The following is a 17,797-nucleotide window of genomic DNA, read 5'->3' as shown; positions in this document are numbered from 1 at the left end:
CACCGCCCCCCCCCCCCCCCCCCCCGTCTTTGTGTAACCACACCCTAACTGCACCCTACCCCGGCGTCACTAGCCCCCCGACCTCACTCAACCAACTGGAACCGGCCAAATCAGTGATCCGAGTGAGCCCTCACCTCCACCCCCGCCCCCACCCCCCCCCCACCCCCCGCCCAACACCAAGCCCTATAAAATCTTTGTTCTTTCGAGACTCCATGCTCTCTCGCGCATCCAGTAATGGAGGCAGAGAGGGACCAAGCTAGCTTGAATAAAGGCTCTATGCTTTTGCATCGGACTCGGCCCTCCCTGGTGGTGTCCTTTGGGGGATCTTGAAATATGGGCACAACAAACTAATAAAGAATTTTTAAAAAATAAAAATAAATAAATAACACAATTGAGAAAAGAACAATTTATCTTACTCAGGAATTTCTAGCCAGATAAAAAATTACCATAGCCCTATCTTGTATGTTAGTGGGAAAATGTGAATAATAGAGAGATTAAATCAAAAGTAAAATAAAATGCCAATATTTTAAATATATATACAAAACAGAAAACTTCTCTGCTGCACAAAAATGAAATCATTAGTAAAGTCATAGTCGGAGCAACCCATGATTCAATAGAAGGTTAGTAAGAGGCAGTGGTGTGCTGGCAAATGTTTTAAAACTAACTTTTAAGAGAAAATAATCAACAAACCTTGATTTGTAGTTTGTCAGTTTCCCACTGTGTGAGTACTCCCCCTGTGGCTGGTTTGAGGCTACCACCATGACACTGCTGGCTGTGGAAAGGCGGGGGTGGAGGGAGGGGGGAGGGGGGAGGGGGAGATTGTTAAGTTGGACTTTATTAAAGTTAAAAACTTCTGCTGTGTGAAAGACACAAGCCACAGACTACCAGGAAGTGTTTGCAAAAGCACATCTTTGGCAAAGGACTTGCATCCAAAATATACAAAGAACTCCCCTCAAACTCAACAGTAAGGAATCAGGCAAAAGATCTGAGCAGACACCTTGCCAAAGAAGGTATACAGATGGTAAAAAAAAAAAAAAGTTGAGAAGATGCTCCACACCATACATCATCAGGGACTTGCAAATGAAATCTGGGCATAACTGAACAGGAGCCAGCACAGACCAGAGCACCTATTTGTGTGAGCAAATCAAACTGTTGATTTCAACTAAACACAAGCGTGTCAAGAAGCCATGAACGGGCTTTTCTCAGGACCTTCTCAGCTGCAGGTCCTGAGATTAGACCACAATTCTGTCCGGTTATGAGTCAAACACATTCCATACACGCCGCTCACCTATCAGTCAGCTCAGAGCCGCCCATAGGTGGGGCCTAGAATTCATCTTGTGGCCCTCCTGCCAGGTGTCTGGGCCCCTGTCCCCACATAGTTACTATTCCTTCACTCATCACACATGGATGGAGCCCCTCCCTTCTACAGGCCCTGTGCTGTGTGCTGAGGACAGAGATGGGCAGCAGCTAATCACCTCACTGGGTCAGCTCAGAACCAGTCCCCTGGGCGTTTTCAGCTCAGGAGAGGCAGGGGGGCTGGACTTGATCCTCACAGAGCTTTTCCTCTGCAGAGGGCTTCTGTGCTCACCTTCTGCGTCCTGGCACTCTCCAGGCGGTTTGCACTGAAGGGGCAAATTTCTTACACCTTCCTGGAGCATGGCCTGGGGTGATAGAGAAGTAGGAGATGCAGGGAGTTTCTGGTCGGATGGAAAGACCATTCCACCTTCTAGAGGGGCTCTCCATCTGCAGGGAGAGACCCCACTGTCTGCTTGCAGAACCCCTGGATGTTGGAGAGCCACTTGTGTGGTGGACAGATTGTACGTATAAGGACCAGTATCCAAAGGCATGCAGCACCTTGTTGTTGGGGTCCAACCCCAGCAGGTCCAGGGGTTCCCAAAGGTATGGACGGAATCGGTGAAGAAGGAATGACACGGAGACAGTGTTCAGTTGATCAGCAGCCTAGCCAGGATCTCCAGCCAAGTTCTGATATTTATTGTCTTGTTACATCTGTATTTATACCAGTTGATTTTAATCCTGTCAATTTCTATTCCAAAGGTTAGGGCGTTTCTTATCTCCATTCCAGGGAGTAAAGATTATGTAGCTTGAGCGTGATTGTTTGTCGTTAAAGTGATTAACTACCCACCTGGCACTTAGTTAAGGGGTTTTATCCCCTCCTTAACTTCAGGGAAAAATCCCTACCTGGGGAAACAACCTTTCTCGGAGAGGTGACCTTGGTTAAAACTCAGGGGAGCAAACATATTAAGAACAGTATGCTATATACTGGATGTATATTTTGGATGCCAGTTATGCCCAAGGGGAGCAAACATATTAAGAACAGTATGCTATATACGCCAGGTCCCTTGAAACATATGCTGTGCAGATGTTTCTTTCCTGCAGCACCTTATAAACAAGCAGTGATATCCCAGTAACAATAAGCATCCTATCTCCCAGATCTTTGTTTCTAAATACCATTCTCAAAAAGGAAGGAAGGAAGGAATGAAGGAAGGAAGGAAGGAAGGAAGGAAGGAAGGAAGGAAGGAAGGGAGGGAGGGAGGGAGGGAGGAGAGAAAAGAAAAGAACCAGGGATCCTAGGAGAAATGTATGATTGGAAAGTTAAAATACCAGATAGCTTGGAACATTTTGTAATGCCAGAAAGTAAGGAAATGCTAAGAAAAAAATGATGATGAGGGCATGCCAAAAGGACATAGCTGTCAACATAAAGGTGCTCTCCATGGCCAAGATGGGAAATCTGAGCAAGGAAAACAATAAGGATGGTATTGACTCACACTCCATAGATGAAAATAATGAGCGCCTACTAATATAAATAATTATTTGAATAAATAAATACAAAGAAAAGCTCTTACCTACAGTAGGATTTAAATTCTTAACATTGAAGGTGAGAAATAAAAAACAATAGTAATAATGGTTGCAGGCAAGAACATGGGTTGATGCTAAAATCAGTGAGCACAAGTATGAGAAGAAATGGAACATTTGTATGTGTAATGTTTATGCATTTGTTTTCCCCCCACGACCTGCGTGGTTCAGGGTTCAGGATCTGGAATAGGGGCCGCACACAAATGAAAGAGACAAGACAAGAATTAATAATATGGAAATATTGGGGGGCCAGGCGGGCAAGTCCAACTCAAAGGGAAGGACTTCCACTGGTGCCAGGCCTGGCCATCTTTTTATTCAGTTTGGGATCCACCCATCGCCCTTAGGCAGGCAATTTCCAGTAACAGGCAGACCAGCCCAACAGCAAGGATTTACAGAATAATAAATGGGGAAGTTGCTTCAGCTACCATTGTCTGGACTAACATTGGATGCACAGCCCTGACCTTTGCCGGGGCTTCAAGGATCACCAGCATTCCGGGTTCCTTGTCCACACCTCTCTGCTAGTGAAGACAATAGGTGGCTTCTCACATTTGTATGGTTTCAAAGTAACTCCCCCCAAGATACATACTAATTACAAAAGGACAAATAGTAATTTTCAGTGGGGATACCTGGCAGACACCACCTTACCAAACGATCAAGGTGAACATCAGTAGTAATGAGACCTATCAATATCATGAACCAGTGATCCATTTCCCTGAGAGAGCACACTGTCACTTCTGTGATAGTCTTGCCCAAAATGCATACCCTCAATCTGGTCATGAGAAAACACCAGATAAACCCAACTGAGGAACATTCTATAAACACTGGAGCAGTGCTCTTCAAAAAGTTTGAAGGTCACGAAAAGCAAAGAAAGACTAAGGAACGATCACAGATTGGAGATGTGAAAACTGCATGCGATGTGGCATCCTGAATTGGATCTTGGAAAAAAGACATTCGTAGGAAAACTGCTGACATTCCAATAAGGTCTGTAGATGAGTTAATAGTGTCCATTTGCTGGTTCCTATCATTGTACCATGGCTACATGGGGGGTGTTAACATTCAGGGAAGCTGGAATTCCCAGAGAATACAGGCATGTCCCACTGCAACTTTCCTGTAAGTGTAAGTGTGTTCCAAAATAAGGTGGCTTTTTTAAGAGAGAGAAATGAGTGTTTTTTCCTCATATACAAAACAGGAAATAGTAGTAGAAAAAAATTCAGACATAATTGAAATATGGTAGCAATCATCTCAGGTAGAAACTGTAGTTTAACTCTAACCCTGCTGTTTGATTTCTGTACTTGTTTGCTTGCTATAATAATAGAAAAGTTATTTTGATTTTCTGAATTATATAAATCAACCCATTCAATTAAATACCCTATTGATTGTAATGTGAATATCCCATTGGTTGTGGTCATACTGGTCTTAGAAAGCACATTTTCCTTTACCTGGGAAGGACAGCACAATTATCCCAAGGTTAGAGGGCTCCAGTTAATGTGTCCCTGTTGACTCAGTGTTCCGGAGCCCCAAAAACTGTAATTTAGATAACATGCTGCTTCTGCTTCTGTTACAGTAATAAGTTTAGTGAGTATAAGTAGAATAATCAAATTTCATTTCTTTATTAGAGTGAATTTTAAACTTTACTTAGAAGAGAAACTTAACTCGTGTGTGTGTGTGTGTGTGTGTGTGTGTGTGACCCTGATAAGTAACATGTAACGCCCTGCAAGCTAACTCCTGACAAATAACTTGTAAACAACTCCTTGCACGTTAACTCCTGATAAGTACCTTGCAACCCCCTGCGTGAGTATCCTGATAAGCCCAGAAGGCCACCGGAGCACACTGATATGAGACACTGAAGAAGCCTGTTATAGTAATAAGTTAAGTTAGCATAAAGTAGACTCCATTTTGTATTAGCATAAGTTAGCATAAGTAGACCCCATTTTATTCTTAGACCAAAACTTGTAAACAACTCCAAAAATAAGATGTGTGTGGGATAAGCTTTGAACATGTACACAACTTTCCCGCCTGAGTGTATACCTAGATAACAGGGCGGCACCGTGTATGGCACCCAATAGGAGTCACTGAAGACGCCCAGCTTCAAGGATTTAAGGAGAGCAAATCTGCTGCGGTTCAGACGCTTGTCTGCCCTCCACAGACAGGACACTCTCCTCCCCCCTGGAAACTGCCAAACTGCCATTCTTGCTCTGCCTGAGCCCAAACTGCTAGAGGCCTCTCTTCGAGTCAAGAGACCGACTGAGCTCCTTGCCGCAGCGTATTTTGACGACCTCCGTGTGTCTCCTCTGTCAGCGAGTGTCTCCGGGTGGCCTGCCAAGGACTGAAACCCATCAGCTCTCTGGTAAATAAACCTGTGTGATTTCTTGCATTGTTTATCTCCTGTGTCTCTCTCTTCTTAGTTTTTGGTTAAGCTCGGCCATATTAATTAATAGTAAGTACCCTTTGATGTCTGTATTGGTATATCCAAATGAGATGCTCTGGGTCAGCTGTGCATACGTTCCATAGCTAATTGGAACAGCTTCTGTAAACTGCTTTTTTGCAAACCAGGTTCCTCATTCCAGACCCAAGGGCTCTAGATAATGTGTTTCTGTCAATTCAGTAATTTAGATAACATGCTGCTTTTGCTTCTATAAACTGCTTTTTTGCAAATCGGATTCCTCATTCCAAACCTTGGGATGTAATCATACCTTCGTGATCTTTGCCTATATAAATCTGGCGTTGGGGCTGGGCCAGACACTATGGGATCTGGGAGAGCGAAATGCCCCCTCATAGTCTCGGATTTGTAATAAATGTGACTCTTTAATTCGAGTTCCTGAGGCGTCCTTGTGTGATTCACGGGGTACATTACAACATAATCCTGAGATGAGAAAGAACCATTGCCAAAAGGATGAGTCTTTTAAGTATAAATAATTTATTTAAAAAAAAAAAAACTTTCCGCCCTAACCGGTTTGGCTCAGTGGATAGAGCGTCGGCCTGCAGACTGAAAGGCCCCAGGTTAGATTCTGGCCAAGGGCATGTGCCTTGGTTGTGGGCATATCCCCAGTAGGAGGTGTGCAGGAGGCAGCTGATCGATGTTCCTCTCTCATCAATGTTTCTGACTCTCTGTCCTTCGCCCTTCCTCTCTGTGAAAAATCAATAAAATATATTTTTTTTAAAAAACTTTTCTGAGCACTGATGATGCTCAAAGCACTTTCCATCTGAGAAGGTCCACCCTACGTAAAATTGCAACCCACCTTCACCCACTCCCTCTTGCCACCCCTTCTCCATCTCTATTGCTCTGTTCATTGCATGATCCCCACCGAACAGGCTATATAATTTATTTTTGTGTCTTTTGTTTATTCTTTGTTCGTCTCCACTAAAAAGGCGCACCTTGAATACAGGTTTTTGTTTGTCCACTGATATACTCCAAGTGCTGAAATTAGTCCTTGGGTGAAGGAGGCTGTCAAGAAACCAAATCATGGACTTCGAGTTCTTGTGGGGGAAACCCTGAGAAGATGGGACAAGAGCGGCCACGTGGGTGGCCAGCAGAGTCCGTGAGTGCTGCGGCCTGGACGCAGTGCCAGGGCCCTCCAGGATCAGGGCTGTCGGGGAGGCAGTTTGCCTATTGTACACATGACCATGTTCCCAACACTGCGGTGCTTAACAAAAGACCAAGGTCTACTCTAGCCCCTCCCCTCTGAACCTTGACTGTCAAGGCTAAAACAAACAGCTCTGAGAGCGAAAATCCCAGGCGGACAGAGATCCCTGGAGGGTGATGGGTCTGCTAGGCACTAGTGGCTTAAATAGCAAGATGTATTGTTTCATCGTTCTTGAGGCCAGAAGTCTGAGATCAAGGTCCTGGTGTGGCCAGTTCCTCAGGAGGCAGGGCCCTGAGAGAGAATCTGTTCCATTTTCTCCCCTAGCCACTGGGATTTCCCGCCACCTTCAGCGTTTCTTGGCTTATAGACGCATTGCTGACCTCAGCCGACATCTTCACATGGTGTCCTCGCTGCGTGAGTCTATGCCCAAGTTTTCCCTTTTTGTAGGGTCACCAGTAGCAGTGGATTCAGCCTAATAACTTTATCTTAACTAATCACATCTTCAAAGGCCCTGTTTTCAAATAAGGTTACACTCCGAGATACTGGAAGTTAGGACTTCCACACAGGACTTGGCCCGGGGACGCAGTTCACCCTCACACAGGCCTAGCATTGGAACTACATTGCATCTCCGAGGTGAACGCTGCCTCGAAGGCTGTTAGCACAGATGAGCTTATGCTGAAGTCACTACCAGTCTCAGTGAGCAGTGACTGAAACCAAGATGTCCTTCTCCCTAAATCCCATGAGGGTCTGTGGGTCTCTCCTGGGCGGGTGTTCTCCAGGCCCTGACTCAGGGATCCAACCTGCTGCCCTGCTTCTGGTCCCACCAGGAGGGACAGGGAAAGGCCCCTCAGCACCAATGCTCAGGTGCTCTCACCGGAGCCAGTCCCCTGGCCTGCGCACGGGGAGGGGCACCTGGGGATGGGGGCACAGGTGGAGTGTTTAGGAGCTCTGGCCTCTGCCACACTGGCTGTTTTGGGGCTGGTGTCAGGGAGGGTTTACTGAAGGCCCTAGAAGCTCAATTCTGAGCATGTCTTGGAGGGCTGGGGAGAAGGTATTTGCTTTAGGAATTAAAGCTGGAGTCACCCATGTCCCTGACGGTTGAAGAAGAAAGAACAGTAGATCTGGGAAGCAGTCATCAGTTCTGTCTCTGGACAAGGTAAGGACTGGGGATAAGGTGGAGGCAGCGCTTTAGGGTGAACTCCAGGGCAGGCTCTGGCTTTTTCCAGAAGGGGAGGATGAGGAGGAGGAGGAGAAGAAAAAGAAAGACGAGCACGAAGAGGTGGAGGTGCTGCCCCAATAGGAAGGGACCATCTGCTTCACTGCACCCCTTTCCCGGCTGGGGCCCTGGGTGGGGTGGAGGGTTGGGGCAGGACAAGTCCTCACACCCCGACCACCTTCCTTATTTTGTAGCGGTTGAGTATGTACTTCCAGTGAATGAATGATTGATGGAATGAATGAATAACAATAGATGCCCCCCCTTTTTTAAATGCCCCCATTCCTATACCAAATGCCACATTCAACCAAAAATAGGAGCAATCCTCGCCCCAGCAATGGGCCTGCTGGCGTGCAGATGAGCCATAGCCTACGCCCCTGTCCTCTCCTGACCATGGTTCCAGGGAGGCGACTGGTGCTCACACCCAGCTCCTGGTTACGGGAATGGACTGAAGTCAGGAATGAGGCCCCTGGGAAAGATTACAAAATAATCTACAATTTTGGCATCGCTAACAGCACATGTTTTTCCATCCTCAGCTCTGTCCTGCCAGCTACTGAGGGGAAGAAAAGGGGATTGCCCAGGGCTACAGGCATGCCAAACTTTGAGTCCACTCACTGGAGGCACTCCCACCCCATTTGCATACCCACCAACTCCCATCCTTCCCTAGGGGACAGCTATTTAAGGGGAGCTGGAGTTCAGATTTAACAAGACCAGCACTTGGAGCTATTAACACCAGCGTTCTCTGAGAGGTAACACCCCAAAATTCATGCCCTGTCAGGAGTATGGGTCCTGCTCAGTGGCTGCCTTTAAGAGTGGCTGTGTTGGCATATGTGTCCATGTGTATTTTTGCATGTGTATGTTCCATATATGAACATGCACATGTATGCACATGCTTTGGGGGTGATGTGCACAAGTGTGTTGTATGGGTATGTGAGTGATTGTATGAAAGGAGGTCTGCATTAGTGGGTGAATTCAGGAGTGGGTATATGCATGCATATGTGTGTGACTATATATGCATTTGCGCATGTGTATATGGGTAAGGGGTTGGAAAGTCTTGCAAAGAGAGGTGCTGTGCTTTAGTTTTGGAAAAAAATATTGGAGATTGGACTTCATAGATGGAATTCCCAAGCCTTGAATCGGTTGGAACAAGTAAGATGTGTCTAATGGGGGGTGGGGAGAGGTGCACAATCTATGACCTTGGGAGTCTCCGAGTTGGTTGGGACGACCTGGTTGCACCCTCCAGGAACTCTCAGTCTGATGGGGAGCGTGGACATCTCCTGAGCGTACCATGTGGGGGTCTCCTTGGGTCTGAGGCCTGCATGTGCGTGAAAATAGTCAAACAGAGCTGGGAAGGGTCAGGAGTCCCTGTGTGTGCACGCTCCTGTGTGTTTGTGTGTGACAAAGGTAGTCATCCTGGATCAAGGAGCATGTCTGTGTGTCCCCTGAAGGTTCCTTTCTCCAGGGTTGCTGAGCAGGGGCCCAGGGCAGAAGCTGGGACCACCTGGGAGAGGAGTCTAGGCCAATCCATCTGCATTTCTCACGCAGGGGATTGTCGACATGAAGACCCTCCTGTTGTTGGCCTTGACCATGGCCTTTGGTAAGAGGGAACCCAGACCTCTGGCCACAAGGAGCCAGCCCAAGATGAAAGCACCGTTAGCCCCAGCTTTCCTTCCTATTTCCATAGGCCTTCCCTCAGTGCGTTGGAGAGAGGCCCTAGTGGGAGGGGGAGTAGCAGAGAGGGGCAGAGAAAGAGGGCACAGAGCCCCAGGCCCCATCCCCAGGCTATGTTCTTCCAGGCCTGCTGCAGACCCATGGGAATGTGCTGGGTTACCTGAAAATGATTGAGTTCGAGACAAAAAAGGATGCTTTCTGGGGTTATGTCTTCTATGGTTGCTACTGTTCGTCAGTTGGACGAGGATCCCCCAAGGATGCAACAGATTGGTGAGGTCACCACAGCCCTCCCCTCCCTCTGCCCACTCATGGCCCCCACAGGGCTGGGAGCTGCCAGGCAGGGCTGGTGCCCATCGTCACAGAACCCCTGTGGGTCCCAGCTGGAAAAGCAGCCAGCATGTTGGAGACTCCACTCCAGACCATTGCAAGGTCATTGGGTCTCTGCCCAGGGTCAAGGGGTAAGACCACGGGGGACCAGGCTCCCAGGAGCTGTGGGGAAGCAGCCCCAATCACATCTCCTCGCCGCAGGTGCTGCGCCGAACATGACTGTTGCTACGAACGTCTGAAGAAGGGGAAATGTGGCACCAAGTTACTGCCCTACACCTATACTTATGAAAACGGCCAAATCGTCTGTGGTAAGGACGTCCTACAATTTCACCCTCTCCTTGGTTTCTCTTACTGAGTGTCCGCTGTGCTGGGCACTGTGCTAAGCAACAGAGATAGAAATACAAAGAGGCGCCCTGGCCCGTTTGCTCACTGGATAGAGCATCGGCCCTGGGTTCAATTTCAGCAGCACGTACCTCTGTTGCAAGCTTGACCCCCAACCCCCAGTTGGGTGCATGCAGGAGGCAACCAATCGATGCTTCTCTTTCACATCAATGTTTCTCTCTGTGTGTGTCTCTCCCCCTCCCTTCCACTCTCCCTAAAAATCAATGGGAAAATATCCTCAGGTGATGATTAACAACAATAACAAAAAAAAAAAACAAAAAAAAGAGGAAGAAATACAAAGGGACAGTGTCCCTGCCTCAGGGAGCTCATAGGTGAGTGGGAAGTAAAGACAACGAGAACACTAGATGGGAGACTCCAATAGGCAGGAAGCCAGAGGGCAGGGCCCTGAGCACAGGCTGTGGTCCAGGCAGGCTCCTGACAGCCAAGCTGAGTCTTTAAGGCTGTGCATGCACCAGGGGGGAGGAGGGTGCCTGCACCGCCTTAAAGACTCAGCTTGGATGTCAGGAGCCAGCCTTTTCCCCACCTTCTGCTCCCCGACCTTGGCCATGGGATGCCAAGATGCCTGGTGCCACTCCAACATCATGGCCTTACCCCATAGAAGAGGCCTTCCTACATGAGGGCTCAGCAGGGTCAAAGGGCCCAAGGGAACTGGGACAGTTCTGAGAGCCTGAAGGAGAGGGAGTGGTGAGAGATGAGGCTGAAGGAATGGGAGGGGCCAGGCCAAGCCCAAGGCCATTCTGTATTTAGATTTTGACCTAGAGCAGTGGGGAGCTCTTGAGCAAAGGAGTGGCATGAACAGATTTGCATTTGGGAGGATTCCCCCAGGGTGGGTGGAGACCATGGGACTGGGAGGCGGGGGCAGCAGTGAGAAGACCATTGCCATTGGACATATGACAATGGTAGTCTTGATGGGAGGGCTGAGAGTGTCATTTCAGGTAGAATCAGCGGAGCTTGGTGGTTGCCTGGGTAGAAGGATAGGGAGCTGTTGGGTGGGTATCCGATCCTGTGGATGGAACAGAGGTGGTCCAGGTGGGCGAAGGGAGGAGTTGTATGTAGACATGTTTAAGAAGCTTCCAGAACACCCAAGGAGACGCGAAGCAGGCGGCTGGATGTAGGGACAGGCAGCTCCAGGGAGGGGTCTGGACGGGACACAGGTTCAGGAGTCACAGCAGAGAGCTGAGAGTGGGATACACTGGCCCATTTGATGTCTAAAGGCCTAGACAGGAGAGGAGGGCCTGTCAGAGAGGGAGAGGAGAGCTGAGAGAAGGTCAAGGAGTGGACAGCAGCCAATTTAACATGAAGTCTCCAGGATAAGGGCTGACAGGCTCCGCGGATTTAGAGGCAGGAAGACCCCTGAGGACCTCACTGGGGCTATTGCCATGGATCTGAGGGCAAATCCAGATTAGGGCGGGGGGAGGGCGGCGTGGGGAGAGTGAGTGGGACATGAAGCCAAGATATCCTGGGGCACGATTGGCTCTGAAGGGGGGGTGAGAGCTGGATGGTCAATGGAAGGGTTTGCCCAGTGGCCCCAGACAGCAGACCCGCTGCTGGGATTTTGAGAAAGTATCGCCTCTTCCCCAACATCCTGAGCTCTTTAAGATCAGAAATGGTGTCTCCCTGTCATGACCTCTCCACAGGGCCCTGTATCTTAGCAGGCTTTGGGTCCTAAGGAATCAGATGCCCAACCACAAGAGGCTTGGGTAATGGGGAAGTGTGACTGGCAGAGGGCAGTGCGGGGAGTGGGCGGTAAGGGGGACAGCTTCTCAACCGTGTGGTCAGAGACACAGCCTTTTCCCCACCTTCTGCTCCCCGACCTTGGCCATGGGATGCCAAGACGCCTGGTGCCACTCCAAACTCATGGCCTTACCTCATAGAAGAGGCTTTCCCCCTAGGACATCTCTATTTTGGGGGAGGAAATGAATCCTTCCCACAGCCCCCAGGAGACTTCCCCTGTGGCTCACTGGCCAGAACAAGGTCACGTGCTCCCAGAGACCAATCATTGCAAGGAAAAAGGGAGGAGCATGACTGGTTTACACCAATCACAACCCATTCCCAGGCACTAGGGGCTGGAGCTTTGCACCTGGACACACCTGTTGGGAAGAAGAAAGAAGCAAGGGCTGTCAGGAAGTGTCTCCCAGTGCTTGGGGGCGGGCGTCCCCGTCAGACTGGGCGCTCGCTCCCCGAGGACAGGAGCTCTGTCTTCCCATCGGAAGGACCCGGAGCCTAGGTGCTTGCCCGGACTAGACGCATCTGGAGGACAGGGGCCATCGAACATTCCCAAACCCTCAGCCAGGTTTATTTTCTTGTGATTCCAGGGGAGCAGGATCACTGTCGCAGGCAGCGGTGTGAATGTGATAAAAGAGCTGCCTCCTGTTTGGGGAGATACCTGCACACCTACCAGGAACGGTACCAATTCCACTACAACAAGGGATGCGACGGGATAGACCACAAGTGCCTCCCGCCCCTGGAAGTCTAGCCCCCCAGGCTGAGCTTCCCTCTCTGGCCCCCACCCCTCCCCACCCTGGCTAGTTCCCGGGAAAGAAGGAAACACCCCTCTCCCATCCCAGAGACAAGCCAGGAGCCCCTCGACCCCCAGAGAGAAGCCTTCCTTCCAGAATGAGAAGCCCCTGGGCATGTGGCCCGGCGCCTTTCCCCTCTTCCTTGGGAGGCAGATGTCCCGTCCCCACTGCTCTCCAAGTCCCGCTTCCTGCTTAGCCGTGGCGGCTACATTCCCAGGGTCTCCTCTAAATAAAGCAATTAGTTCATTGGCAAACTGTGTATGTGTCTGTGTGTGTGTGTGTGTGTGTGTGTGTGTGTAAGTGAGTGTATATGAGACTGTGTATGGGTGTGTGTGTGTGTATGAGTGTGTGTGCATATGTGGGTGTGTGTGTATGTATGAGTGTTAGAGTGTGTGTATGAGTGTGAGTGCATGTGAGTATGTGTGTGTGTGAGGGTGTGTATGGGGGTGTGTGTGAGAGTGTGTGTGAGCTGTGTGTATGAGTGAGAGTATATGTGAATGTGTGTATGTGATTGGGAATGTGTGTGGGAATGTGTGTATGGGTGTGTGTGTGCGTATGTGTGCATGTGAGTGTGTGTATGTATGTGTGAGTGTGTGTGTCTGCCTGCCTTGATGTGAGAAAAAACTGGTCTAAGGCGATGTAGTGTAAGGGGTTATAAATACAGACTCGAGTCAGACTGGCTGAGTCACATCCGCCAGCACCACCTCGCTGAGCCTCTCTCCCCTCATGTCATTGGCGATAGCTTTGGGCTTATTGGAGAAGTGGGAGAGGTACCAATACCAGTGAGGCCCAGCTGTGGCTGCTCCTTCCCTTGGGCGAGAGCAGGTCCTGCCGGCCTGTTGGGGGAAAACAGAGCCTCGGACTTGATGTTTGGGGAGCTACGATTCTCACCTCCACGTGCAATATTCTCCTGTGTGTCCGGCCCGGGGGAGGTGGGCGCAGGTGTTGCTGGCCAGCAGCTGGATCCCAGGGCACTATCCCCTCACCAGGGCCAGCTTCCCGGGCTGCCAGTCCCGCAGGCCCGTGCTCGGAAGGGCATCGCACCTCGTTCCATGCTGTGTCCCAGCCACCTTGAAATTCAGCATAACCTAGGACAGTGATGGCGAACCTTTTGAGCTCAGTGTGTCAGCATTTTGAAAAACCCTAACTTAATTGTGGTGCCGTGTGACATATAGAAATTTTTTGATACTTGCAACCATAGTAAAATAAAGATTTATATTTTTGATATTTATTTTATATATTTAAATGCCATTGAACAAAGAAAAATCAACCCAAATAACGAGTTTGCTTGTCACCTCTGACACGCGTGTCATAGGTTCGCCATCACTGTCCTACAATTTCACCCTGTCTCCTTGGTTTCTCTTACTGAGTGCCCACTGTGCAGGGCACTGGAGGGGCCAGGCCAAGCCTGGGGGATCCTCGGCCACCCCAGCCACAGTAGCAACCATAGAAGCCATAACTGGATGCCGGAAGCCGGTCCATCCTTGCTGCTTAACACAGTCGCTACAGGAAAGTATACATCTGCACAGCATATGTTTCAAGGGACCTGGCGTATATAGCATACTGTTCTTAATGTTTGCTCCCTTAGCACTATGTGTTTTAACCAAGGTCACCTCTCTGAGAAAGGTTGTTTTCCCAGGTAGGGGAACTCCCCTTAACTAAATGCCTGGTGGGTAGTTAATCACTTTAACTACAAACAATCACCCTTAAGCTACATAATCTTTACTCCCTGGAATGGAGATAAGAAACGCCCTAACCTTTGGAATAGAAATTGACAGGATTAAAATCAACTGGTATAAATACAGATGTAACAAGACAATAAAAGACAACCAGAACTTGGCTGGACATCCTGGCTAGAGATCCTGGCTAGGCTGCTAATCAACTGAACGCTGTCTTTGTGTCATTCCCTCTTCGCTGACTTCGTCCACACCTTTGGGAAACCCTGGACCTGCTGGGGTTGGACCCCAACATCTGGAACCCAAACAGGGTTCCTCTAGGTAAGTCCCCCCATACTTGGGATGGATAGGACTGCACCGTAGGGTGCTGCAGACCCTCCTATAGAGGATAAGTAGGGTAAGCGAATAGATAGTACAGAAGTTAGATTGTGAAGATGGGTCATACTGAATCTAAAGAAAAAAGACTCTGTATTAATCTTTTAACGCATATGCTTGCTAGCAGAGGAGTTAAGGTTACTCCCAGTCAGACAGAAAGTTTTATACAAGACGTATGTCCATGGCTTCCTGAGAATGGAACTATTAATTTAGAAACTTGGACTAAAGTAGGAGAGCAATTAAAGAATTATTACAGCTACCATGGATCTGAGATGGTCCCGGCAGATACCTTTTCCCTCTGGAATTCAATTCGTGACACCTTGGCACCAGTGGCAGAAACGGTTGAACTTTCTCAAACTTTAAATAGTCCTTTGGCTCCACCTAAAGAGGACACATCATTATTGTCTCCAGCTCAATCTAAGAGCAATTTAGCTATGCCTACTGATCAAAAGGAGAATAAATATCATAAACATGACCATTGGTCCTTTCCAGTCAGTAGAGAGGAGAGAGGCTCTCCCATTCAAAACAGGCTCCCTAAATTAGAAAGGAAGCCTAAACCAGGTCCTGTGGCTCCTATGAGCTCTATGTCTAAATTTCAAAGGGCGATAAGAGAAGCTGAAGCTAATGGAGATCTTGAGTTCTCACTCTGCTTCCCAGTTGCATATGAGAATGAGTTTGGTGAGGATGAAAACCCCACCTGGGAGTCTATACCTTACAAAATACTTAAAGAATTAAAATAGGCCTGCTCTGGATACAGACCTCTAGCTCCTTACACACAAACCTTGGTAGAAACCCTAGCCAGTAAATGGATGACTCCTTATGATTGGTCACAAGTTTGTAAAGGCTGTCTCTCCAGAGGTGATTACTTATTATGGAAAACTGAATATGATGATCTCACTAAGAGAGCTGTAGCCACTAGCAAAAATTCCAGAGGAGGAATAACCCTAGACATGATATTAGGAGAATGTGATTTTAACATGGCTCAGGAGCAAAAGTATATGCCCAAAGAGGCACTTATTAAAGTAACCAGTTGTGCAGTAAGTGTTGGAAATCCCTACCTTATACAGTAGGAAAAACAACCACCCTTACAGAGGTTAAACAGAAGGTTGAGTAACCATATCAGGATTTCCTTTCTCGCCTCATACAGGCAGTCAAGAGAGTAATCAATAATGAAGAGGCAGCTGATATCCTAATTAAACAACTGGCTTTTGAAAATGCTAATAATACCTGTCAGGCTTTATTAAGGCCGATTCGCAGAACGGGAACTATAAATGATTTTATAAAACAGTGTGCTGATGTAAGTCCAGCATTTATACAGGGTGTAGCTATAGCTGCAGCTCTCAAAGGGAAGACATACCCTCAATATGTACAGGGCATAGGACAAGCCAGCAATAATACAGGTAATAAAAGAAATATGAACTGCTACTCTTGTGGCTTATCTGGGCACTTTAGCGAGAATGCCCAAATAAAAATAATAATACTCAAGCCAGATGGCAAGCTCCTCGACAGCCTGGAAATACATCAGGGAATAATATTAATCCTCCAAAAACTGTTTGTCCCCAATTTCAGAAAGGATTTCATTGGGCAAAGGAATGTAGATCAAAATACCATAAAAATGGTCGGCCTTTAAAAATTCTACAAACCGCTCCCAAGGAAGTTATATCCCATCACCTCAATTGGGAAACTTGAGAAGGGGCTGGCCCCAGGCCCCTGCAATAATAGGAGCATCAACCCTCAACCCCTCTGCAAATTTCAATCAGTCAGTGACCTCTTCAGGGCAACCCCAGGCAGTGCAGGATTGGACCTCCATTCAACCACCCACGCAATACTAACCCCAGACTCGCCAGTAGCAGCCATTCCTACAGGAGTGTCTGGGCCGCTGCCTGGGGGAACTGTAGGTTTAATATTAGGACGGAGCTCCACCTCGTTACAGGGGATCTTAGTCATCCCAGGAGTTGTTGATGCAGACTACTCAGGAGAAATACAGATTTTACTTTCCTCACCCACCACAACTATACTGATTCAGCCCAACCAGAGAATTGCCCAATTACTCCTGCTACCAATACATAAAATAGGGACAGCTGTTACCCAGGAAGCCAGAGGGGCCGGAGGCTTTGGATCTAGTGATGCAGCATTTTGAATACAAGAAATCCATGCTGCTAGACCTACAAAAATTTTACAAAATCAGGGAAAACCAATTGAAGGTCTATTGGATGCAGGAGCAGATGTTTCCTGCATAGCAGGGAAGGATTGGCCCTCTTCATGGCCCACGCACACCACCTCCACTTCCCTAGTAGGACTAGGCAAGGCATCTAATGTAAAAAAGAGTTCTCAGATTTTAACTTGGGCTGATGAAGATCAACATTCAGGAACATTCTGTCCCCATGTAATTACAACTATCCCCTTTACATTATGGGGAAGAGATATCTTGTCTCAAATGGGAGTTCTATTATATAGCCCCAGTGATAGAGTAACATCACAGATGCTAGACACGGGATTTAATCCAGAAAAGGGATTAGGAAAAGAAAGTAATGAGAGGCGCCAATATAATCAGGAGGGTCAGAAAAGGCAGACAGAACAAACAACTTTTATGGGAGACAGCTGCAGCCAGGGAGGTTACGGGAGATGGCTGCAGCCAGGGAGGGAACTGAAGGACAAACGACCTGATAAGAAACCAGACAGGCATTAACTCACTTAGAAAGCCAGATCATTAGTGAAAAATTCCAAACTACATTCCCTCCCCACCGAAAGCAGATAGATGTATGTTGTATGTTGACTCACACGGCGCCAGATCTCCAGTAGAATGACCCCAGGTTACTTCCCCCGTTTGCTAAAAAGTATATAATGTGTGCTTAAACTCTTGGTCGGGGCTCACAGACACTGCTCTGTGCTCAGAGTAGGCTGTGGGTCCCAGCATGCTGGTATCAATAAACCCTTTGCTTTTTGCATGAGAAGCGTCTCTTGGTTCTTTGTGACAGCGGCTTGCGTCCAGGGCGTTACAGTAATACCTCACACTCCTCGACAGGATTTATAATTGGGGCCATTGCCCTTAGGACTGCTGATCCCATAGTCTGGAAATCATCACAACCAGTATGGGTTGAGCAATGGCCCTTAACATCTGAGAAAATATCAGCAGCCCAACAATTAATTGATCAG

The 17,797-nt window shown here is 48.1% G+C and overlaps 1 protein-coding gene across 1 annotated transcript; it reads left to right on the top strand.

The window, feature by feature from the left end:
• The first annotated feature begins 8,366 nt into the window (after positions 1-8,366).
• On the top strand, positions 8,367-12,844 carry LOC139002945 (phospholipase A2, membrane associated-like). The gene is made up of 5 exons (XM_070404238.1): positions 8,367-8,420; positions 9,217-9,268; positions 9,468-9,612; positions 9,871-9,977; positions 12,387-12,844. The coding sequence occupies exons 2-5, from the start codon at positions 9,229-9,231 to the stop codon at positions 12,545-12,547; spliced, it is 453 nt and encodes a 150-aa protein (XP_070260339.1). The 5' UTR covers positions 8,367-8,420; positions 9,217-9,228; the 3' UTR covers positions 12,548-12,844.
• Positions 12,845-17,797: the final 4,953 nt, after the last annotated feature.

This window comes from Myotis yumanensis, unplaced genomic scaffold (assembly GCF_028538775.1).
Source record: "Myotis yumanensis isolate MYYU_CA2020_CCGP unplaced genomic scaffold, mMyoYum1.0.hap1 SCAF_2, whole genome shotgun sequence".
Taxonomy (NCBI): Eukaryota; Metazoa; Chordata; class Mammalia; order Chiroptera; family Vespertilionidae; genus Myotis; species Myotis yumanensis.
The sequence above is the reverse complement of the archived record's forward strand: the minus strand, read 5'-3'. Positions and strand labels throughout refer to the sequence as shown.